General features: G+C 35.3%; 1 protein-coding gene across 9 annotated transcripts in view; it reads right to left on the bottom strand.

Moving 5' to 3' along the window:
- ASCC3 (activating signal cointegrator 1 complex subunit 3) overlaps positions 1–25,952 on the bottom strand; it is a 283,374-nt gene that overhangs the window by 114,574 nt on the left and 142,848 nt on the right. For 8 of the 9 annotated variants that reach the window (XR_003991912.1, XM_030489984.1, XM_030489983.1 and 5 more), the window contains one exon: positions 18,593–18,727. Coding sequence is in view for 8 of the 9 variants with exons in the window: in XM_030489984.1 (XP_030345844.1) it covers positions 18,593–18,727 (135 nt within the window). In the remaining variant the exon portion in view is untranslated. Of the gene's footprint in view, positions 1–17,492; positions 17,871–18,592; positions 18,728–25,952 lie in introns of those variants that run through there. The other variant, XM_030489991.1, reaches the window with a different exon arrangement.

Here is a 25,952-nt window from a genome sequence, read left to right as displayed (position 1 = left end):
AAAAACATGTCTACTAATATCAGAATTAAGTATAAACTTCCTGGGCAATCCCACCCCTAGCCACTCAAAATCCCCAAAGAAAATGCTTGGTAAAGTACTGGTACTGTTTCAACCTCCAGCTTTACAGACAGCATATACTGTATTCTACAGAACAGAAAACTGAATTCAGGAAAATCCATATTGCTGCCTTAACTGACGACTTCCTGTATTTACATCAGCCGCTTTATAGTCACAATAGATTTCAACATCTCTCCTCCAGAAAAAGACACGTTCACACAGGTATTTTGTGAAGCTGTGTTCAAGAGTAACCAATTCATCCTCATGTGTTTTCTTCAACTAAGTCCAGTTCTGATGCCTGAAACTAATTTCATACATATATTTCGTAAGAGTAAACACAAACTTGAAAGATAAAAATTCTATTTACTATGAAATGTTATTCCAGTAATCGGAACAATTATGGAGAGATAGAAAAATAAATGTTTAACACTATCCAATTTTCTTAGCTTCCTAAAACATTCACTGTTCAACAGCTAATACAGTCCATATGATATCACTATATACGTACTTTGTCCATATATATACTATAAAAGTATTTTATATGTTACACTCACTACATCTATCTACCTTGCGTTTTATACTACCATCTCTTAATGTATGCAAGAAGAAAACAGGAAAGGACGAATGATGGAATAAGAAAAAAATATCTCAGAAATTTCATACGAAGGTAAAGAACCCATCTTTCAGGTCAAGCAGAAAGCTGCACTTCAGGCTAGACGCTTGGAAGCAGAATGTATTTATGTAATTATTTTTAAATCTCAATCTTCAAAATGCTCTGAAGCGAAACAATGAACAAGGGCCCTTAACCTACCATAAAATCAGCATTACATATGTGCATTAAAAAGTATGGCCACAAGATGGCTCTCAATACTCAGCATTGAAAACTAAATCCGAAAATAAAATAAAAAAGAATGTCGATCAGCTTTGCTTTCTTTAATTTATGAGTGATACATTTCAACTCACTTATTCTTAGAAACATCGATTTCCACACTAGACAAATACTTTGAGGATATTTTAAAATTACTTTGCTCCTCAACATCATGAACCCTTGTATAAAGAATTCCAGTGAGAGATTTCCAGAGTCAATCTGTAACAGCATCGTTTTCCTGTAGTCACTTATTACACCAAAAAGTTGAGCTCTTTTGATAGTTGGAATTTATATATATACATACTGAAATAATGTATTTACTGTTTTTAGATTAAGTTAATTTTTAACTATTTACCAGTATTAGTTCTATTTCATGATGAAAACAGTATGAAACTTCTACATAAGACATGAATTTGTTTGTCAATAGAATCATAGAATAGTAAGGGTTGGAAAGGACCTTAAGATCATCTAGTTCCAACCCCCCTGCCATGGGCAGGGACACCTTGCACTAAATCATGTCACCCAAGACTCCATCCAACCTGGCCTTGAACACCACCAGGGATGGAACATCCACAACCTGCCTGGGCAACCCATTCCAGTGCTTCACCACCCTCACTGTAAAGAACTTCTTTCTTATATCTAATCTAAACTTCCCCTGTCTAAGTTTGAACCCATTACCTGTCCTACCACTACAGTCCCTAAGGAAGAGTCCCTCCCCAGCATCCTTATAGGTCCCCTTCAGATACTGGAAGGCTGCTATGAGGTCACCACGCAGCCTTCTCTTCTCCAGGCTGAACAGCCCCAACTCTCTCAGCCTGTCTTCATATGGGAGGTACTCCAGCCCCCTTATCATCCTTCTGTCCTCTGGGCTTGCTCCAACAGCTCCATGTCCTTTTTATGTTGAGGACAGCAGAACTGTATGCAGTACTCCAAGTGAGGTCTCACAAGAGCAGAGTAAAGGGGCAGGATCACCTCCTTTGACCTTCTGGTCACGCTTCTTTTGGTGCAGCCCAGGATACGGTTGGCATTCTGGGCTGCAAGCGCACACTGCCGGCTCATGTTAAGCTTCTTGTCAACCAACACCCCCAAGTCCTTCTCCGCAGGGCTGCTCTGAATCTCTTCTCTGCTCAACCTGTAGCAGTGCCTGGGATTGCCCTGACCCAGGTGTAGGACCTTACACTTGGCTTGGTTAAACTTCATAAGGTTGGCATCGGCCCACCTCTCAAGCATGTCAAGGTCCCTCTGGATGGCATCCCCTCCCTCCAGCGTATCAACCGAACCACACAGCTTGGTGTCGTCGGCAAACTTGCTGAGGGCGCACTCAATCCCGCTGTCCATGTCGCCGACAAAGATGTTGAACAGGACCAGTCCCAACACCGATCCCTGAGGGACACCACTCGTTACAGGTTTCCAACTGGACATCAAGCCATTTACCACAACTCTTTGTGTGCGGCCATTGAGCCAGTTCTTTATCCACTGAGTGGTCCATCTATCAAATTGATGTCTCTCCAATTTAGATACAAGGATATGGTGCGGGACAGTGTCGAACGCTTTGCACAAGTCCAGGTAGATGACATCAACTGCTCTGCCGCTGTCCATCAGTTCCGTGGCTCCATCACAGAAGGCCACCAAATTGGTCAGGCAGGATTTCCCCTTAGTGAAGCCATGTTGGCTGTCACCAACCACCTCGCTGTTTTTCATGTGCCTTAGCATGTTTTCCAGGAGAAACTGTTCCAAGATTTTGCCAGGCACAGAGGTGAGACTGACTGGTCTGTAGTTTCCTGGGTCTTCCACCTTCCCCTTCTTGAAAATGGGGGTTATATTACCCTTCTTCCAGTCATTGGGAACTTCACCTGACTGCCAGGATTTTTTAAATATGATGGACAGTGGTTTAGCAACTTCATTCGCCAGCTCCTTCAGGACCCGTGGATGGATTTCATCAGGTCCCATAGACTTGTGCACGTTCAGGTTCTTAAGATGGTCTTGAACCTGATTCTCTCCTACAGTGGGCCTAAGGTCTTCATTCTCACAGTCCCTGCATTTGCTTTCCAAGACTTGGGTTGTGTGGTCAGAGCATTTGCTGGAGAAGACTGAGGCAAAGGAGTCATTAAGAACCTCAGCCTTCTCCAAATCCATGGTAGCCAGTTCTCCTGATAGCTTCCGGAGAGGGCCCACGTTGACCCTAGTCTGTATTTTATTTGCTACGTATCTATAGAATCCTTTCCTGTTATCTTTAACATCCCTTGCCAGATTTAATTCTAGCTGGGCCTTAGCTTTCCTGACCTGGTCCCTAGCTTCCCGGGCAATGCTCCTATATTCTTCCCAGGCCGCCTGTCCTCGCTTCCACCCTCTATAAGCTTCTTTTTGCCCTCTAAGTTTCCTCAGCAGCTCCTTGTCCATCCATGGAGGTCTCCTGGCCCTCCTGCTGCACTTTCTTCTAGTCGGGATGCAACACTCTTGAGCACGTAGCAGGTGATCCTTGAATATCGACCAGCAATCTTGGGCCCCCCTGCCCTCTGGGACTATATCCCATGGAACCTTACTAAGGAGGTTCCTGAAGAGGCCAAAGTCTGCTTTCTTGAAGTCCAAGGCAGTGAGCTTGCTGCATGCTCTTCTCTCTGTCCTGAGGATCTCAAACTTTTAGCATCTTGCTTTTTCTCCCATATGCTCTAGCTATATTCTTTCTGTTCTTAATTCCCATTTTATTTTTCCTTTTACAAGTTTATTAATAGTTGTGGGTTTTGTTGGCAACCTTCCACCCATTTCTGTAGCATTTTAGTTTCAAAAATATCTGTTTTCATTTAATGTTTATTTTTCCCACAAGTGTGGAAAGCTGAAATTTAAAGGAACTGGCCCATGCAGGAATAAATAATAAATAGGACTATGATTATCAAATCAATAAAGAATTATTACTTGATTCTGAACCAATGAATTGTAGACGTGTACAGTACTCTGAAAGGGTGGAAGGAAGTCTCTTAGAACCATCACTTTGGATATATTCCCTAGACAAGAGGTCTTGGTGGTTACTTCAAGGAATATACTCCCTCACAGGAACAAAATCTAAGAGAGTACCTGAAAATAACTATTACAGCTGTTTTGAAAATTACAGGCCTGTGGAGCAAGAAACCAGATATGTTTTCAATGCTACACTGCAATACTAACACTTTTTTACTACACTATATCTATTGAATCAAAAGCCTAGAAAATAATTTCTGAGTGTAAAGGATCATTAAAATTGTAAGTAATACTGGTGAACCTATGTGAGTGTTTTTAACTCATGAATCACTGGGAAAAATTCACATTTTCTTACTACTTTCAGCTCCAGAAGATTGCAGAAAATCCACATCTGCAAACAGTTAACCACTGTGCTGCAATTTCTCTATGAAACACTATTTTGTGCGGTATTAAGTTATGTCCTTAGGGCTTACTCCAAAGCCAGCATTCCCATTAGCTTCGATATGTTTTTCAATGAGATCCTTCAACTGAAAACCAACTAGGACTCTATTCAATTATCCAGCTACACTACAGTTTAAATGAAAACACGGCTATATGATGCTAAAGGTTTCAAACTTTTTGGATTTCTGATTGTTGTCCTTGATAAACATAAATAGCACAATACTTGAAAAAAGTGCTCTCTCTTATCAAAGACTGCACTGGAATTCTACATTTGATTACAAATTTCATATATATCAAAGCCAGACGTACCTTCACAGAGTGCAAATGTGAATTCTTTTTCATCATTTATGCAATGACCTTTGGCTCCTTTTATTATTACAGAGCCTAGAAAGGCTTTTGCAAAGCTTTTGATACTCTAAATTCTAGAACCTAAGGGTTTGCCACCTACTACTAGATTTTTAGCATTTTGTCAACAGTTCTCAATATTTTTAGAACTTCTGAGTTTAGAAGCCAGTATTGAACTAACTTCCTACAGTTTTTGTCTATCTTAAAAAAAAAGGGAAGAATCCCTAGCACACCAATTGCTAAACAAGAGGTCATAACCTTAAACACAGAAATAATGTCAGTTTTGCACATGGCAAATTCAAATTTCATCTTATAGTGTTAATACTCATAATCAAAATAAATCATACAGTGTCACCTATAGGAAATACAGATCCTCACAGTAGACAGCAGAAATCAACATGGCTTCAAAAATGCCACTCGAGGTTATTATTCAAACAGATAACATTTTTAGAGATGATCTTACAAGTCCTTATTGGGAAAAAATCCTTTAGTTCAAAAGAAAAACATATCATAAACCTTGCCACTTTCAAGGTTGATGCTTAAGATTTTCAAAGCAGAGCTTGACTTTGAGCTGCAACCACTAGATACTGCTTCTCAAAGAACCAAGATGCTCCAAACTCTTGGTCCCAAGTACTTTGCTGGTGTGCAGGGTAGACTATCTCAGGTCTTGCTGAGTTCAGGCAATCAGCAGCTGTACACATAACATTTTTCCCCAGGTAACAACTATTACATTACACAGATATATAACACTCCTATTTATTTTTCTTATCTGAAGATATCTTTTGATTGTTAGGAAAAAATAACTTAATATTAACGTTTTTATTTTTCTTTACCTACACAAATTTTGTTTTGGTCTTAGTCCTCCCAAATCTATTGAGGAACATGGACAATTGGCTAATTTTTTTAGAACATTTGCTAAGACTTTGATAAAGGTTCCAGTAATTAGGGAAGCTGCAGGCCTATGTTCCTAAATGGACCAATGGCTGATTAGCTAATTGTTGATATCAATACAGATAAAGCAAGATACCATAATAGTTATAATAATATACTGGTTTTAATGCATACTATATAAAAGTAATCTCAGTTTAAGTTCCACTACTTTTGATTTAAGAAAATTAAATATTCAAAATCTTTGCTAATATCTCCTAACTATTATTGATCATCAAAAAAACCAAAATATTCTTCTGCAAAGACAGGATGATGCTGAAAAGTTTTACTTGTCTAACCAGAACTGTTTTATATGTGAACTATACCAAGAAATACAAATTCTAAGCCAAAAAACTTTCAAATCTGAAAATCTTGTGTAAATTTTTTGGAAAAGTTTTCAGGCCATATGCACATCATTTGCAGCTATGTCAAAACAGGATCTGTTCTGCTTGTCTACTGTAGTTTTTCTAGTTTTCCTTACAGGTTAAGAATGATTTTACCCAACAAAAGTCTGAAGCTGAATAAAACCACTGCCCGCAATGCATTCCAATTTATCCCCAGATTTAGTGTCCAAATGTTCTAGAAATATCACCCTAGTTCTTAATATTATCTTAATATCGCATTCTAGAGAATGAATTAGAAGCATTGACAGTATTTATCTCAAATGGCTTTTCTATTTGGAGTATGGTAAATACTAGGACACGGCACTTCTGGGTGTTTAGGATTTTTTAAAATATAAATCTTGCTTCTCATTCAAGTTGGTTTACCTAGTAAGTAAAGTTAGTATATGTTAGGAGGAAACATCCCAGGAAAAAACTTACTCCAGTGTTGAGTGTTTTTCAGTATGTCTGATCTAAGTACTAAAAATGAATTGATTTAAGACCTTGTTCTCCCAAAAGCCTAACAATTTTTTTGTAATGTAAAAAAAATTTTACATGAAATTTCACATGGCTTACACATTTCATATTTTTTAGCTTTATTGACTAAAATTAATTATTTATCTGCTTGTACTGATATTGTCCAAAGATGAAGGTCTTTGGTGGGATGGGGATAGCGAACATATAGTATTTTTAAGACTTCATACTTCAGTGGTGAAATTCACAAATCTCCTAATATTGCTGTCTTCCTAACTGCATTCTTCCAGCAGCTTCTCACAAGCCATATACTCCAAAATCTGCCTCCTGTTTTTTTAGGAATTTTAGCTTTTAATGTTTTTTTGGAAATGTTCTGTAACCATCCTCTGGTGTTTTCGATGTAAGAATTTGCTAGAAGTTAAAAGAGGTTTCTGAAATAATTAGGTAGTTCAAAAGAGATTTGCAAAATTTAGGCAAAATTAGAATTTTATTTTGATAAAGCTAATATGCAATGGTATCTGTACATCCTAAAGTATAGCTGTTTGTGGTTTTATATTATACAGTGCTTTTCTCTAGGATGACGATTTCCAATATGCAGGGATTCTTCTGGATCTTGGTTAATTTTTGAAATTCCAGCTCAAAAGAGCTTAAAATGAATTCAAAACAACCAGAAGAGAAAACTAAATGTTGTAGATACCAAAGCTTCCACATCTTCTGGCCTCTGACTATGGAAAAATGCTGATAATATAAAATATATAGAGGATATGCTAAAAACCAGAGACTGACTATACATGTAATATAACTTAAACCAGTAAAAGAAATATACAGCAATAAATACTTCCCAGTTCTCTGGAAAAAAACCTACAACTTTCTGAAAGTATGCTTAATTACTTTTAACCTATTTTGTTTTCTTCAAAGCACCTGTGTCTCTCAGTATGTGGTGTTAACATACTGAGGGACTGAGGATCAGATTCAGTTCACTCACTCACTCTTAGTGGTTGCTTCTAATTGCTCTTTTACTTAAAATTCTGAAAAGTGTGCACTTATTTAGCTCATTATTTCACAATCCATTTTAACTGGATGTCATTGCAATCTTCAGCGCATAAATGCTTCTGTCCAGTTCTGATCTACTCTACATCTTGTGTAAATAAACTGAAGGAATAGTTAAAAAGCCCAACCAAATTTGCCTGAATTATGGTAGTTGGGGAACTGAAAGTGGATGACAACTGAAACAGTAAGCATACATAGGCAAACGTCAAACTGTAATCCACCCAAACTGTATTTGGAAAGCTTTCATATAGGTAAACAATTCCATCAAACCATAATCAAACTAAACTGTATCTGGAAAGCCTTCTTATTTTGAAAATAAATTAAATTAAGAATATGAACTGAAGTGAAATTTAATCTTTTTCTCCATCTGTTAAGAAAATCATGTTTTCTAAATGAAAAAATGAATCAAGCATTGAAATGTACCTTGGGGGGGGAGGGGGGGAATTAATGTTTGCCACAGTCTGGGTTCAACAGGAGGAAATCTATCAATAGGTAAGTGAACAGAATATTTCATGCAACAGGTGAATTTATTTAACTGCATTTATTCTAATCATGTTTTTAAAGAGACAGTGTGAGATAGTTTCCCATATTGTAGTGACGTTTTCTATCAATTTAGGTATTTCTGAACATGTATTTTTTAATTATGACAGGTCAAATCCTTCAATTAAAAAAAAAAAAGTCATTCTAAAGTTATCCTATACATTTACTGTTTTTCAATACAAATAAATAAATTCACATGACTCCTCAGAGAGCAGAAGAAACATGGACAGTTAATACTGATATTCTGAAGGGAAAACATCAAGCAACCCTAGAAGAATGCACATTTATTCTACAGGGTAACTGTGAATCAGAGGTTTTGTTCTGAATTTTATTTCAGGATAGGCAACTACAAAGGGTTTTCTGTGATGGACTGCATCTTTAAACCGATGGCTAACCATTTAAACCCCCGCAACATTATCTCCTTCCTTTACAGTCCCAAAGAATAGTACTTTGAGACTTTTGCAATGATCCTTTTAAAGCCAACTGGGATGTTAGAGAAAAAACTAAAATCAAATACAATTTACTGGACCTTGGAAAATTTACTCTGTTTAGTTCCTGTAAAATAAATCAAATACAGTTTCTAACAGAATGTCAATCGCTGAACAGTATCAAGTCTGCTTGAGAATAATGTAATTACTATGAAATACAAAGTACAACCGATCAACAAACAGAATCTGCTGTCAGCGCACCATGCAGAAAAACATAAATTCTTATTAACTTTTCAATCATTACCCTTTATTACTAACTACTGTCACTACACTCTTTTCTGAAAAATGAATTCCTAAGTAGACAGGATCTCTTTGAATACTATTTTCTAGTCAGCATATGGTATCCATGCTAAGCTGCTTAAATTGCATGTGACCAGAAACATTTGTCAGTATGGTTTGGTGCTTCCTATAAAGAAAAGGTGCCTGAAAAATATGATTATTGTTTACAGTCTCACTGTGAACATATTGCAGAAGATTATGCATTGCAGTCAAGAACTAACTGGCACATCTTGGCGAAGGAATGCAAGACCTAGGGGTCATTAGTAAATTAAGCATTCCCTTTTTAATTTCTTGCCTGGAAAAACCCCTAGGGATTGAAAACAGCTGAGCCCATCAAGCACTTTGAGGTAGCGCTGAAAAGAGGCTAGAGCAGACAGCACCTATGCTGACTTTAATATTATCTTATATAATTTCTTCTTGCTGAAGTGTACACAAGTGACCAGATATTGCCAGCCTTTGAACCTGTTAAATGACAGAAGAAAACATGACGAACAAGGAGCTTTATCCTCTCAAGAAGTCTTATGCATTTTTAATATATCCCTGCAATTTACTACACATAGTGAAAGCAAGCACTGACAAAAATTAAAAGTGGAAGTGGTAAAAGTGTCGAAGTGTTTCCCAAACTTGTGAATATGAAAGCAATCATACTGGGTTTTTTTAGTTTTTGTTTTTCCCTCACAAACAGCTTTGAAGTTTTCCTTTGAAATGTGTTTCTTTTCTTTACTATTAGCATAGCTATTCAATATTCACTTATACTTTATGAAACAATGAGATTTCAAATTGAAATCATCTTACCCAAGGAAGCTATCAATTAATAACTACTGTGAAAAGACAAAGCAAACTTTTTCTTTTTGACCTGGATTACATGTTAAAACATTCTAACAGCTAACTGAAGGAGATTTTCACAGTGAAAGGAAAAAAGAATGTTGTGTGGCATTTCCTTCTGCCCAGAATGAGGATAAAACTTTAGGAAAGGCAAGGAGATCACAAATTCTCATGTAAGAAATAGCTAAGCACAGGAAAATGGTTAAATGTTATATTTTTAATACAGTCATTTATATTGAAATAAGTTAGTTTTACAGCAATGCAATCTATCTCATCAACATTTATGCCAATTTTAAAGAGAAAAAACCAAGCAATATGCTACTACTGACTGTGCAAACTTATGAACAAATAACACATGAGAACTACTCATTACAGCGCGCAATGTCACAGACTGACATCAAGGAATCTCTATTAGCCTATTACTGTACTCATATCCCAGAGAGTAAGAATTTTCAGTGTATTTTCATCAAAGATATAAAACAAATCCTTAGATTTAAATCAAATTAACAATTAAAAACATTCCTTTAAACAATAAACTTTGATTTTCAGTTTCTGTATTTACAAGCACAAATAAAGAAGACATTTTAAAAAATGTATTCACCTTAAGATCTGAACTGACTGAATGCAAATACTGCACTACCTTGCAGGAGGATGCGACAGACTTCATTTAAGGAAAGCAGCTTAATCATATTACAAATATGCCAACAGTTTCAAATGATCTTACTAAGCGCATTTAGTATCTAATAGGAAATTTTGTCAACAATGAAAGGGGATGCTATAGGCAACACATTCTCCTACAGTTAATCAGAGCATTTCCAAGGAGGATTAGTAAGAAAAGGCATTAAATCTTAGTGATGAAATCCATTACGGATTTTAACCTGAATAACTCTGAAATTGCTGAAAAGTTGTGTACAAAAACATAAAACGTTTTTTTGTAGTTCTCTGCACAAAAACATCAGCACCCCTCTCAGCTGAATTTGCAACCTCAGAGATCATTCTAGAGAAAGGTTTGCTAACCCATTTTGCTAGGAGTCCCTAGGCTTACTAACACAGCGCAGCTTCTGGAAGTAGAACAAATATTCATGAGGCAGCTTTCCAGTGATAAACAGGATAAAACTAAGTATTGTTGCATATCAAGTTGATGCTCATGATAGACGAAAGAGAATACATGATCAAGCCCATAGATTAGGGAGAAAAAAAAGTCCATTTTTCACAGGATAGCAGAAAACTGTTACTTGTTACCTCAGTGCTGTAACAGAACTCCAGAGAAAGGCAAAAATCTGAAATCCTTGGATCAGAGACTGCTTTTCAGAAAGATGGTTGATAACAGAATTCAATCTATACCATATATTTTATACTTTCTGATTCGTAATACAACCACTAGAAAATTCTAGTAGACTATACACCATGTACAGGAATACGTAGAACTACAAGTAGAAAATAGAACTAACAAATCTAAAGCTGTGCAAATACAATTTCTAGAGTGACACTTAAAAAAGTAATTGTCATAAGAACGGAAATATAAATCAAACTTCAAATGTTTTTCCCACTTTAAAGGTCAGGAAAAACAAAAGCAAAGAGAACCTGTTTTCTGTTTATGTCAACTTTTTATTTCAGTTTAATATAGTTAACACTTAAGTTAACTCTAGTATATAGAAATACTACTAAAAACCCTGAATGCAACATTTTCCTATTGTTCACAATATATTTCTCAGTGAATAGGCCATAAATGTCCATCTAAATAGCTCTTAATATTAAATTCCACAGCTCAGCATTCATTAAAACAGTAGGATCACCCTATACAGAACATGTTTTAATTTCACCCATCATTTGTTAGGACCACATCATTTCATGAATTTTGTCTCTGACCTTTAAGCAAGACTACTGAATAAAATATTCCATGAAAGAAATACAGAGCTTCATTCCATTCTCCAAAAGATAATTGCCAAGTATTTTTAAAAGTAAAAAAAAAATAATAATTATAAAACAAATAGGGAGCGTCAATATACGTTTGACATTTAATATAGCCTAATGTATTTGAATACATATCCTCATTTTATTTTTATAGCTTTTATAATGGCATATCAAATATTAGATATGTTAAAACAAAAACAAAATGAGGATTTACTCTGAAATAATTAAATGTCAAACAAACGATTACACATCAAATATTGGACAAATGTTCTCTAAAAATTAATTTCTAATAATTTAAAAACATTTGACAGATAATTAAGAGGATTAGTAAAATTGCTTTCAAATTTTAAAGGCCAATAAAGAACACAATGCTTTTAACTATAATATTTTTCAGTTCCTCCTAAGTGTTCAAGTAGCCTTCACTTACACTTGCTGTGTCTAGACTAGAACATCCACGATTTGGGCATTACTTGTTCTTATAAGTCATACACTTGATTTCAGATGTTTCTAAACATTTTCTTCATCCATTACCAGGAACACTGTATACAGAATACAAAATAAGGATCATCTTACATTATCAATATTATTCTCTGACCGGTATTACTAAATTTCATGTCAAATGAAATGGCAAGACTGAATGGCCTGCATTCTGATAATTTTGGGAACTGTGCCAATAAATATCCCTTCAAACAAGATAGCTCTTGTCAGACAAACATGATATTATCATTATGAAGCTTAAATTAATCACTCTGCATCACACAGCATTGAGATAATACAGCTAGACTTCTGTCAGAACTTTCATTTATATGGTACGGCACTGGGAATTTAGTATTATATAAAATGCATTTCACTTATTAAGGAGATTAAAATTAGGCAATGATGATAAGTCTTCATAGAAGCTTTGACATGACAGAATGTCTAATGAAGTTCTTCAGAGATCCAATTTGGCCCACGGATATTTCATATTTGTATTGGCAATCAAAAATGTAAAATGTGATCATGCTCATTAAAGGTACAGTTTGAAAATCAGAAACACTGTGAAGGAACAGTAAATGCTTGCAAGGACAGATCAGTTCCACAGTGCCATTTGGCTCACCTACAGGTTGAGGTGTGAGATACCTGGGAACAAAAAACCCTAGGTCATGTTTTGAGAACAGTTTAAAAAGAACCCTGAAAAGCTCTTACAATTCATGTGTTTTAACACGTTATTACACAATTTATGGCATACGATATATCCGATTTACAGTATAAGGCATAAGAACTGCTGTGCCAGGTCAGACTAAAAGTCTGTGTAGAGCAGTAGTCTCTTAACAGCAAATGCCTAAAGAAGAGTATGTATCAATGCTCCTTCCAGTACATTCTCCTGGTGACCAGAAATTTGCCAGTAAGAGTTACTTAATAACAATTTGCTATTATTTAAATAAGTAAGAACTTTCACGGAAAAAAATTAAACTAGTGAAGAGAACCAATATGAGATCCTAGGTTTAGAGCAGTAGGCAGGCCAATTTAGACATGAAGAATGACACACATCAGGGTTATGTACGTTAGAAATCTTTGCTGGAGCTCAAACAAAAATTCAGGCCTTGCTCAATTCTCTAAATTACATTATAAACATTTCACAACAGCTGGTCCTTCTTGTCCACAAAAACTATAAATCCATTAATGAGTCTACAACTCTGACTTGTTCTGTTCAGAACCATACTTGGCTGCAATAACAGGCTTTTTGTTTTAGGGTTTTTTTTGGTTTTTTTCTTTTTTTGACAGTTTTAATGATAGAAAACTGAACAGTTATAATTCCTGGTGACAGTCACGCCTATATATGTAGGTTTTCTCTATACACCTATGTGGTACGGAAGTTCTTACCTTGGCCACTAAATCTCTCCAGTATTAGAATTACCAGTGGAGAAGAAAATCTTTACACTTTCAGGTTCATCTGAAAGATGTGTTCATCTGTGTAGATTCTTCACATAGTGCTATTCCAGCCTCAGGTGTCTAATTACAGGATAGGCTTATTGAAGGGGGAGCAGAAAGTTAAGGGAAAAAAATGTCTTTATATCTGGCTTGACTTCACTGTGCCTTGTGTTTTTACCTGTTACACTTCGAAATCTTTACAAATTTTAGTATAGAAAGTTCCAATGACAAAACATGATTATAAAGCCCTTTGGTAAGATGCATATACACTACTGTTGCTACTATAGTAATTTCTGTTAGAAATATTTACTGCTAATAAAGAAAAAGAAAATTCAGACAGAACAGTAACAGTTTTAATAACAAACCCCCACATGCTCTAATCATTGAAATCTTTGAGGTACTCATAAGTCTTAATATGTTAGCCTTAATTGCTCAGCAAAATGTTGCTAGCATATTACTCATTTTATGATTATTGATTGTTTATGCAGAGCTGCTGCCTTGGCAGACTATATATCTTATTTGATTAATATCCTTATTGTGATAGCTGTATATAAATATTCGCCTCAAAGTTATATGCTGTGTCATAATCATTTTGATACATAATATGCGTTTTTATTTTAAACAGCAACAAGTTTCCTATGAACAGAGAACATTTATTAGATTTCCTTTAAACTCCTTAAAAACTCTTTTCTAAAGAACCAACAAAATATCTAGTTTTTATGGTAAGCAAAATGATTAAATTATTTAAATAATAACAATATAAATTATAATAATTTAACTTTGTTTGTTGAATGGATCCTGAAAGAAGACAAACGGAAGTATGTATGGGAAGGTTATTGGTGATGTTTTGCCACAGACTTCAGTATGACTAGTCCTTCACTCTATTATTTCCGTTACTAATTTATTTATGTATGTCAATGAAGAACCCCTTAAGTACACTGGAGTATATAATTTTTATAATAATAGCAATAATAACAATAATATTCTCCCCCAAGATGACATCGTATTTAGATGCATAAGTAAAATAATGTGAATTTGCATTAATGTAAAATGTGCATATTACATGTACTGATCACTGGAAGAATTTAATGAGTTATTCTGTTTCTTGATAGTCACTGTAAGATTCAGGGCAGCCACAAGAACATTATGTGACCTCTACTGGAGAACACAGTTCTCTCTTATTCATTGCTATCATCTTCACACCTTTTCCCTCTTCTCAGTCCCTGGTTATAAATTTATTCTGTTCTTAACAGTCATCTTTCTTGGTCTTGCTTTCCAGGACAGTCCTCAACCAGCTTTGTTTTAGCTGCGTTTGGCCTCACCTTTTGCATTCTTCCTACGCACTAATTTTAAGAAGTTTTTAAATTCTATTGCGAAAGATTCCATAATTTCTCACATTACACTTTCATGCTTTAAATTCCTCTGTAAGATCTAAGAACACTTGCAAGTGTGTATACCATTCAAGTCATAATGAACTTGTTTCTACAGCTTTTCCTGAAAAAGGAAGATGCTTACAGTTTCATATTGAAAGAAAAGATTAGCTTCCCCACATAAGAGCTCAAATTCCCTTGGGAATTTGCTTAGAATAACAAGTATGCTTCACAATATTGTATTCACATTTTTTATTAATAGTAATTAGTTTCTTAATTTTTTAATTTTATTTTATTAATAGCATATAAAGCTATTATTATTAATAATAGCTTTATATATAATAATATATAATAAATAATGGCTCTATTATTAATAATAAAGCTATTATTACAACTTTTCATTTTCACTATCTCTCTCCCAATCTCTTTTCCCACTTCCTGCATCATGATGCTATGTCATCACTGCTTTCAGTGAAGGTCAACTCCTCCCTATTTAACCAATTTCTTCAGTGTAAAAGCACAGACATTTGTCTACTTCATGGAAGGTTCCCTGGGGTACCATACCACGCAGTTCTCTGAATCAGCCAAATACTGCTCTCCTAAAGACCACAGTCCTAATTCTGACTGTTCACCATCACAGCCTTCCTCCCAACACTGAGCTTAATCAGGGCAACCAAAGTTGCCACTCATGGCAACAGCTGCCTCCAGTTCTTCCCTGCTTGAGCAGCAAGCCAAGTAGAGGCCTGGTTAGATTCAAAAGTTGTCCCCAAATGCAGCTTATGAACCTCGTGGGTTGCCTGAATAATGCTACCATTCTAAAAGATGGTTGAAATCTGCCATGAAAACAAAGGCCTACCTGCAGGAGACTTCTCTCAGTAGCTCCTAGTAAGTCACATCCACTACCTTCCCAAGGACAGGTGGTCCATAACAGACCTCAACCACAACCTCCCTGTCTGTTCTTTCCTGCTCTGATCTTGAACCAGATAGGAGCTGCACATGCCCAGTTTCCCTGTGGAACTCTGCACAGCCAAAGATGTAACTAACCAAGAGCACAACTCCTACTTCTCCTCTTCCCTGTCTGTCCTTTCCAATATGGTACATAAGATGCATTGCCTCAGCGATGTAATCTGCCTGCTATATCCACAAGTATTATACCACATCAAAACATATTCATATGACATATTACTTTCTGAAGCAGTCAGAAATGTTATAAACGCAGTTGATTCTTCCCTTTGATGCAGTCTAGACTAGTATGCTTTTTAAAATGCCTTTTACAGAAATATGAATCTAGGATTTCCTGCTCAAGCTGAAGAGAAGCCAGGGAAGAGGCTAGCCAAAACCAGGATACCCTCACAGAGCAAATTCTGGCAACCACAGTTCATTCCTTCATGGAAAAGGGTTACTACCATGTCCCTAAGCACCACATCGACATGTCTTTGAAATACCTCCAGGGATGGGAACTCAACCATTTCCCTGAGCAGCCTGTTCCAATGCTTAGGTCCCGGTCCCAATGCCGGATCCCATCCAGCCCCATAGACTTGTGTGTGTCTAGGCGCTGTAGCTGGTCACTGACCATTTCCCCTCGGATTATGGGGGCATTGTTCTGCTCCCCATCACTGTCTTCCAGCTCAGGGTGTTTGGTACCTGGTGAACAACTGGTCTCACTATTAAAGACAGAGGCAAAGAAGGCATTAAGTACCTCAGTCTTTTCCTCATCCTTTGTCACTATGTTTCCCCTTGCATCCAGTAAAGCATGGAGATTCTCCTTAGCTCTCCTTTTGTTGCTTAGGTATTTACAGAAACATTTTTTATTGTCTTTCACAGCAGTAGTCAGATTAAGTTCTAGTTGGGCTTTGGCCCTGCTAATTTTCTCCCTGCATAACCTCACGACATCCTTGTAGTCCTTCTGAGCGGCCCGCCCCTTCTTCCAAAGGTCAAAAGCTTTCTTTTTTTTTTTTTTTTTTTATTTCCAGCAAAAGTTCTCTTTTCAGCCAGGCTGGTCTTCACCAGCTTGTCTGTCAGCACATGGGGATAGCCTGCTCCTGTGCCTTTAACGTTTCCTTCCTGAAGAATGTCCAGTCTTCCTGGACTCCTTTGCCCTTCAGGACTGCCTCCCAGTGCTGAAATAAGTACATTATTTTTCCTAACTTCTTTAGCAATAATTCTGAGTGTCTAAGTAAGCACTGATACTTTCAATAGCTTAAAATATTTTTTTCTGCATTAGCATTAAAAAATACTATTTTCAATAATTTAGGAGATTCAGATTTTTTTTCTGAGAAATATAATAAGAAAAGTTCAGCTTTAATTACATGTTACAGTAGAAACATGGGATCTAGAGGCTCAGGTTTGATGTTATTTTTATAATACAGCAGATGATACAACATCCTCTAGGAAAAGAGTGGCTTTCTAATATGTATTTTATGAAATATAGGGTCATCAATTTATAACTTAGCCTAGTTTTTAAAATACTTGTTATAGCTCCCAGAAGCATCTTGACAGAACAAACACACCTGATCCTGATTTTAAAAAATCCTCTCTGAAATAGAATTTTCTCTACATTTCGGAAATTTGAACTTACCAACTGTAACATCTGTGCTCCATTCATAATTAGTAAGGCTGAATGAACCCTTTCACATTCTCTTCAGAGGAATAAAATAAGGTAATGTATTTATTACATCTAAAGGCAGATGCAGAATCTAAAGCCCTCACAAAATTCCTAATTCACAGGGGCCCAGAATATTTAAGAGGTTATCAATACATTTGTCAGTGAGAGAGAAGGCATCTTACACATACATTAAACTTTCTACAGTGAATAAGTATCTCATCTGTGTTCTGCTAATTAGTTGGGGAGCGAGGAAGAACATTATTTTTCAAGGAATATTAACAAGACACTGTTAACTCTAATCTTTAGACCTCAATTAATATCACCAAAAGTAAATGTCACATATACCACTGAATTAAGAATTGTTTTGGAAATATTCTCTCAGCAGAAATACCAGCATGTTGCTCAAATAGATGAAAAGAAGTTTCTGAAGCCAAGTTACTTCTGTATATTATACATTAGGAAAAAAAAAAAAAGAGGAAGTTCAACTAACACAATTCATACGCAGACAGAAGTGTTAGAATGCATAAAAATGTAGTTTCAGCTGGCAAGAACTTGGCCACCACTCAATATACCAGTAATTTATGATCCATATATATATTTTTAAACAAGATCAGATTAAGGGGGCTAAACCCTTCTGAGATTCAAATAGCTTTACCACTTTTAACTCTCGAATAGATTACTTTCTGATTGCTCATGATTAGCTGATTCAAAAGGAAAGTCAGATGGTTTTGGAAAGGTGGCAGATTTACAGACTAGGTCAGATTAATACTTTAAGACAGTTTTCTGTCTTACAGAGTGGACAGTAGCAGATGCTTAGGGAAAGAGTGCAAAAAGCAGGAGACAGGTACTCCTCTGAATTGTAGCAATTGGTCTTTAAGGGACTTTCTGAGCTGCACACTACATGAAGACTACTGCCAAATAGTACAAGTTGCATAAACCACAACCTATTATCAGCTTTTGTTAAAAAAACTAAAAGTAACAGCACTTTTCTTTCACATTACTCTTTCCTTTCCTCTATTCAATTCAGCCATTCCACACATACCTTCAGAGTAAAACATACCTTCCCAGAAGCTAAAAAATGCTTCATCTATTCCTATCTTGGACTGTCTTGTAAAAACATCAATACTAGGATAGAAAGACACCAGCACAAATTATTCACTTACCTGTTTTTCAGCTTGACCATAATCCGATCCTTGGGGTGACAAAAAGTGACAAATATGACCATTGTTTTTTGCTTTTTCTCGAAGACCCATAGCAGTTCGTACTGTGGCATTTCTAGCATGAACAAACACCATCACCTTAAAATAGAAATAAACAGGGCTGATGAGACATAGAAGAATCTTATCCAAATAATGAAAACATTTTAAAACATTTACAAAATATTTGCTGTAAGGATGAAGAATAATAGTTAATACATGACATATTGATGAAAACTAATGTTGCTTAAGAAGAATTAAAGGGTGATCCTGCCTATATTGCATTTAATATTTTCAAAGACGTTTTGAGAAGGTTGTCTTTTTTAATTCTTTAGTCTTTAAAAGATAGGGAACAACTGTTGGCAATAAATAGTTCATGTTCACAAAGTAGGGAGATTACCATTGATGTAAAGAGTTGTGTTATTTGACACATCCTAAATGATCCGGAAAAGCAAATAGTGGGGTTATAAGTTTCCTGATGGTATGACTGGACTCTGTGAGGCAGCTGAAATAAAAAATGACTATAAAGAACCTCAGGAAGATATTGCACTCCCAAACCACTGGACAATCAAAGAGAAGAACGAAATCAAGCACCAATAAATGCAAAACACATATGGGGATACAAATTTTAAACTAACAGATATGATTATGGGTTTAAAATCACATGCTATCACTCAGTAAGATACCTTAGATATACTATGGACATTTCCTTGGTAATATCAACTAAGAGTTGAGTGGTAATCAAAAATTATTTATACCCATGTCTGCAGTAGGCTTTGGAAATACAGTTGGGTATTATCCAACCAATCCCCCGTCACTTGATTATCCCTGTTACCACATATAGTATCTGAACCAAGAGACAGCAATGAGATGTTAATACTTATTCCTTTAGATATGAATATGAAGCAATTTAAACTGATATTAAATTAAGATTCACTGCAGGGCACATTTAAGATAAATGATGGCAGTAAGCCCCCTGATTGGTGGAGAAAGGGAAAAATGATTAAATACCACTTAATTCCAGTGTAATATAAATTTTAAATGGCTGTTAACCTCATATTGCTGGAACAGGTACACCACGGAAAACACTCTATATTGTCTCCCTAAACACTTTGTATTGACCAGAGTTTGCTTAAATTGACCCCACGTACTTGATCAGACAACTCTTCATTTTGATCAAGTAAGTATGACAATTTCTGTCTTCTTAAAACTCACGTATGGAAAAGTCTGAGTGCCTGGCTCTTGAGCAAATGGCAAACACTGTTTTGCAAGTCCATCTCATTTTAATTGAAAATGTAACCATGGAGTTACAGTTCTGTTTTAACATAGTTCCAGTTGAATTTCAAAATTGGTATGTCAAAATCCAGAGAATCGTGGGTTTAATTTTGGCCTTTTAGCACCATCCTGCTCGTATCAACTCGCAGTGATAACTGACTTAGGTTAAATGAAACACTATTAAGAAAGTAGGGGTATTTGGGTATAAGTTATAGCCTCTGTTCTTAATTTGGAAATTCATAATTTATAAACCTATAATGTACATATCATTTTATATAAAAGTAGACATAATAGTTGTATAATTATAAATATTAGAAATTTATAATCAAACCCAAGAAAATTAATTCAGGTAACAATACAGGGAAGAGATATAAAAAGAGAAACAATGTGTGCATAACTATTTGCTTACTGGGAGCAACCACTTATTACCTGTTTTAGCGTATTTGATACATCATTCCATCACCAATTTAGTAACACTGTGACTCCTACAACTATTATCTTTCATCTGAGTAGAAATATTCTCAGATACATGTCACAGTTAGCAACATACCAGTTTTTTCTAAGTTAAAAACAACTTACTGGCAAAATCTTTTTAAGATTTCTTCAAAAAGTAAGAGAACCACTACATAACAGAAGTACAGTGTATATCCCTTCTGCCTTCATTAATTGCTTAAGGATTACTTGTCTATTTATCTTTTTGTATTTTTATTTCTATAGAAAGCTTGAATAAAAATACATAACTACTCAAAAGAGCAATTTCCTCTTCTTAAGAGATCCACTATGTCTTCTTCAGTGAATGCTCACTTATTATAAACTTGGTACCAACAAGTTTCACTGAAAATAAATATCCATTTTTAAAGTCAACTTGATTTTATAGTTTACTAATTTGTTTCCTTTTTAAATGAAGTCGTATTAACATTTGATTTTTTGCTGCATAGATTAAAAAGTAATGTTGTGAGAATAGCTAAATTCTGAAAGCTGAGAAACTAAGGAAATATAGCGTCAGGCATTAAGATGAAACAGGAATGGTCTTTTTTATCCAGGTTAATTTCGAAACTCCTGAATTGGGAAGTGTAAAAACATTTGATGTGTTGATTCCTTAATGGAAAAAAAAAAGGGGGGTGGGGGGGAGGGATTAAAAAAAAAGGAAAAGAAAAGTGACATATGCACTAAGAAGTTTTACGATTTTACCACAAAACAGGTTTGTTGACTGGTTTTACATTGTATTTTAATCTTTTAAATTCTATTTTATTTCAGTTTTGCATTAATTTTGAAATCACTACTTATATCTTAAATCTAAATAGCAACTTTGAGAATGGTGTTTACACAGCATTAATATTAATTAAGTTCAAACTTATTAGACTAATATATTTCTGCATGCTTTGGCATAATATTTATAAATATCTTACTGGTTCTCCTGACCTTTTAGAAATTCCTAATCAAAGACCAAATGAAGTGTGATATGATTGAATTTTTTAGAGTAGGTGGGAGTTATATGGTTAGAAGGGCAGAGCTAAAAGATAGCTGCAAGCAGGAATGCTTTTAAAATTTGCAAGAAACTAATAAAACCAGTAAAATAAAATAGCAAGTAAATCTGCAGAGGTGTGCGTTTATATCCGATAAACTTCTTAATAATTCCTTATGGCTTGTTTAAACAAGATACAGAGAAAGAGTCATATTAGGAGGTAACTTCAAACTAAATGAGCTTCAGTAAAAAAAAAAAAGGTAGGTGTAACACTTTAGAGGCCGCCACTATTGAAAAAAAGGTGTAAGAAAGCTGTACTAGGAAATGAGAACAGGTGTAAAACCATAAGTCACCACAGTTACACAAAGTAGAGCACAGACTACTATTCACAGAAAAGATGACAGTAGAAAACAGTCCCTTAACTGAAGAATCTTCCTTTCGATGATGATGTAAATGAGCCGTAACTGCAGTGCCTGTATACAGCCCATTCCTGAAGCTCTAAGTGTGAGGAAAATCCCTCTTAGTTCCTGTGATAATCAGGCAGAACCTTAAGGAACTGAAATTCTGAAGTCAACTGTCACTATGATGTCCTGGTCCTGCTAAGACAATAATAAGTAACACCAAAAAGATAAGGAAATATTTTGAAGACAGAGAAGAAAATTTGTTATTATTCAGGTTTCTTCCCTGCTCTTAATTCTACTTCACCTTGAAAGCAGACATGATCCAATCTCTTTCTTGGATGAAACTGTGCTAAAAGTAGTACACTGGTGAATGAAGCAGTAATATTCATATCTAATTTTTACTATTCGTTCAGAAATATTAGAAACTCCACTTAATATGAACATCTGTAGGTAAGTAAAACCTAGTAGCTGACACTGTCCTAGAGAATTATACAAACATAGAAATGTAAGTGTATGTATAACTGAACCCTGGCCACTGAACGTTTCTAAAATGACTATATAGCGTTTTTCTTGCAACACTTTCCTGTCAATTAACATACGTTAAAACACATCATTCAATAATCAGTTTGTCTCAGTAGAAAAGGATCTGAACCCTTTTCCAAAGTCTGGCACCTTGATTTTATTTGAAAATATGACAGACTTGAGGATTAATCTAAAAAATGAAAAAATATTATGTAGGTCTATGGAAGATTTACCAATGTAATAGTGGTACAGAATTGGGCACACCTGCAGTCATATACTTGAAATGAAAGATAAGATATCTATGAGCTCAAGAAATGCAGATATTGGAAGCAGAGCTATGAGGGGTACTAGAAAAGACCAAAATGCCTTCAGAAATAAGACCATAAAATAAAATAAATTTATATTTCCCAGAAAAATGGAATTCCTGGCAGATGTTACTTGTATTACATTATAGAGTCCAGGAATACTGGGCTGTATTAAAACCAAAACTACTGTGCAATGCTCACGGTTAAAAAAGTCCACAAGAATATTATTACTGTAACAGCAGGATCACTGATTCAAAAGCCATGAAGACACTAATCAAACCGTTTATGAGAAACATTTTCACATTTTTTTTTTTTTTTTTTTATGCTGCTGAGAATGTCAGCAGCACTGGAAAGAAGAGTTGGAGTCTTTTACCTAAATCCTACTAAAACCTTCCTTTCTTATCACTGCCTGCCATAATATATGTTCAGAAACAGTCCTGGGAGCATTAGGAACTTTGATACTAAGAGACACTCAGTTTAGACGCTTCAAGAACTGGAAAACAGATGGATTTGGGCCACATTGCACTTTGGGATCCAAGGTCTGTTCATCTTTAACCATTATACTCAACAAATTTCAATAAATTAAATTTAATTGAAAACTTCCTTCTGGTATCCAATACTATACATAAAATTTAGCTGCAGCCATAAAGAGCATCAAGTTTTTCTTTTTTTACTCCATTTACCCAATGAACTGAGAGGTTAAATATTTAAAAAGCCTATGTTTTTGCTTTCAATTAGCAGAGGCTTGCTACAGACTTGATAAAACTTCAGTAATGATTTCTAAAGCTCCTGCCTACATGCAGCTGAAACTAAGCAGGACAAGTGCAATTCCATGCTGGGTTTTCCACAAGAATTGAAAAACAAGCAGCCTCTTTCTCTGTCAGGGAGATGTTTCAAGTGCATTTGGAATAGTAGCTGGGCAGGAGAAATAATAAAAAAACCCTAATCCTGGAATTGCCAACCATGACCTGAAAGCTGGCTGGGCTACCATGCAAATATGTAGAAAACAGGATGGTGCTAAATTACAAAGCTGGTCTTTAACAAACACAGTTTGTATTTAATCTTCCTTCTTACATCGAAACATCACCTGCTTTTGTATGTGAAACAGACAACACTCAACTAATGAAGCAAGAGCTAGTTTTTTACCTTGTTTTATCTAACAGACTGTGAACAAACCCTGCTCTCAAGAATTAAAAATTCCATAATGGTTTTTGATGTGAGGTTAATCATTACAATAAGTCAATTACATAACAACAACAACAAAAGAAGTATAAAGATTGTTTCCTTATATTTCCATTTTGCGAGTGAAACTAAGGTTAAGTGTATTCACTAAGTGTGAAACTTCAGATGAGATCATACTGCTTACTATGTATGACTTGATAAAGCCAAAGCAGAGCCCCTATTAACTCCATTGAAGCCATGAGCATCCAATATTCTTAATCATCAAATCAATGCTTTCTATGTCATAATTCCCAAAATTCAGAAACTCTGATTAGTATGTAATTCTGAAGAATTTTATTTCAGCACCTTCAGCTTCTGTAACATCAGACAAACTGTCAGAGGGACAAAATCTGGATTTTCATTGAAGTGTTTCTTTGTCCTACATAATAGACCATCTCTTCTTTTACTATTATTCTCTATTGTATCCATCACACAATTTTAATCTTCTGGAATAAAGATGTGACACAGAACTACTTTAACATATTAAATCTCTCACGCTAAACAAACTAAAAGAAATAAAGGTTTAATGCATAAAACCCCTCACAATATTCACTGTTTAAAGAACATATTTGATATTCTCTTAATACTTTTTATATGGCTGCTGCTGGTTCTTACAGAATCATTGTATGACAATGTCTGACTTCATAGCAATTATCCATTCAGAAAGACGCAAGGCCTTATTATGCAAACAGTAACTAAGAAACAACCATTGTATAACTGTCCTCTGCCCTGTACAATTCTTAGAGAAAGATACCTAATTTTCAGATATGTATCATATTTCTTTAAGAAATTTATCTCCCACAACTTTTAAACTAACAATGCACACTTGAATTCATTGACTTTTATGTATTTCATGATTACATATCGACACCTGACCAAATTTTTAGGTTTAAAATGATTGCACAAATTGCTGACAATAAAAAGAACTCCTCAGTGAGAGGTAGACAGACACCAAGTCTGATTACAAAAAACAGGCTGCTTTATTAGCAGATTAGAGGTGCCCAATCTTAAGGTGAATGTTCACTTGCAATCTCTGTACATCACTAAATACGTTTGTAAAGAACCAGGCCTAGCTAAAAATTGACAAATGAAAACATTCAAACCTTGTTGAATGTTATCCCCCGATGAAGTTGGTAAGCATTTACCAAATATGTTGTGATAAAACAATATAGTCTTAAGAGGGTTAATTTAGCCTGTCCTAACTGTGTCAGAGAATATTATATTTCAGCGGCAAAATCTCTGTGCTTTAAATTATGTAAATAGGTTAGGAAAAGTAATTTAGAATACAGAGAGGAGCAGTTCCACAGCTACAAGCTGTGTAATTAGATTTGTACTCTGCAGTTCAAAGCTAGCTCTGGGCTATGTAGACCTAGTGCTGAAAGTGTCTGCTGCTGCTCTCCTGAAACCAAAGCTTTTAAAAGATAGAAAATACACAAGAAAGGAGAAAGCAAATGTTTCTAGCTAGGTTACCTCCCCAGAATTTTCTTAAAGTATGAAACAAATCAAACGTTTTAACTAAAGACCTAAAGACTTTGTTTAAAACTCACAACAGGAGGTGCTTGCATTCCCCAAGTGTTGAAATTCTAGGTTATAATCTTTCTGAGCACCATCACCAAAGCACTGAAAAGCGTGCTATTATTCAAAATAGCTATGAGAACTAGTACTTTTCTGTTATCAGAGACACATAACTAGACCATAATATGACTTACGTTTTCACTTAGAGGAGCAACAGAAAACACACGACATATATGTGTAACAAAAATGTCTAAAATAACTCATGAAAATGTATAATCAGGTACTCAAAATACCTTTTTTCTGCCTTGGACAGTAATGATGTTTGCACTAACTTTTGCTACTGGAAAATGCATCTTTCCAACTAACATTCTCTAGGATAACTCCAAAACAGTGCATTCATCTTTTTAGGGAAACACACTGACTCCACTCATTAGAGTGCTGGCCACTTGAATGCTTGAGTTCAGCATCTCTGTGTTACTTAACACCTCCCCTGGAGTACAGAAGGCCTAGGTTTTGCCACCCATTTCACATCACATCTTTAAAAGAAATTAAGATGAAACAATGTCGGTAATAGTTATGTAGTTAAGAGACAAGTATATACACACTTTATTTTAGCTGCAAGA

This window comes from Strigops habroptila, chromosome 6, assembly GCF_004027225.2.
Source record: "Strigops habroptila isolate Jane chromosome 6, bStrHab1.2.pri, whole genome shotgun sequence".
Taxonomy (NCBI): domain Eukaryota; kingdom Metazoa; phylum Chordata; class Aves; order Psittaciformes; family Psittacidae; genus Strigops; species Strigops habroptila.
This window is presented reverse-complemented; position numbering and strand designations above follow the sequence as displayed.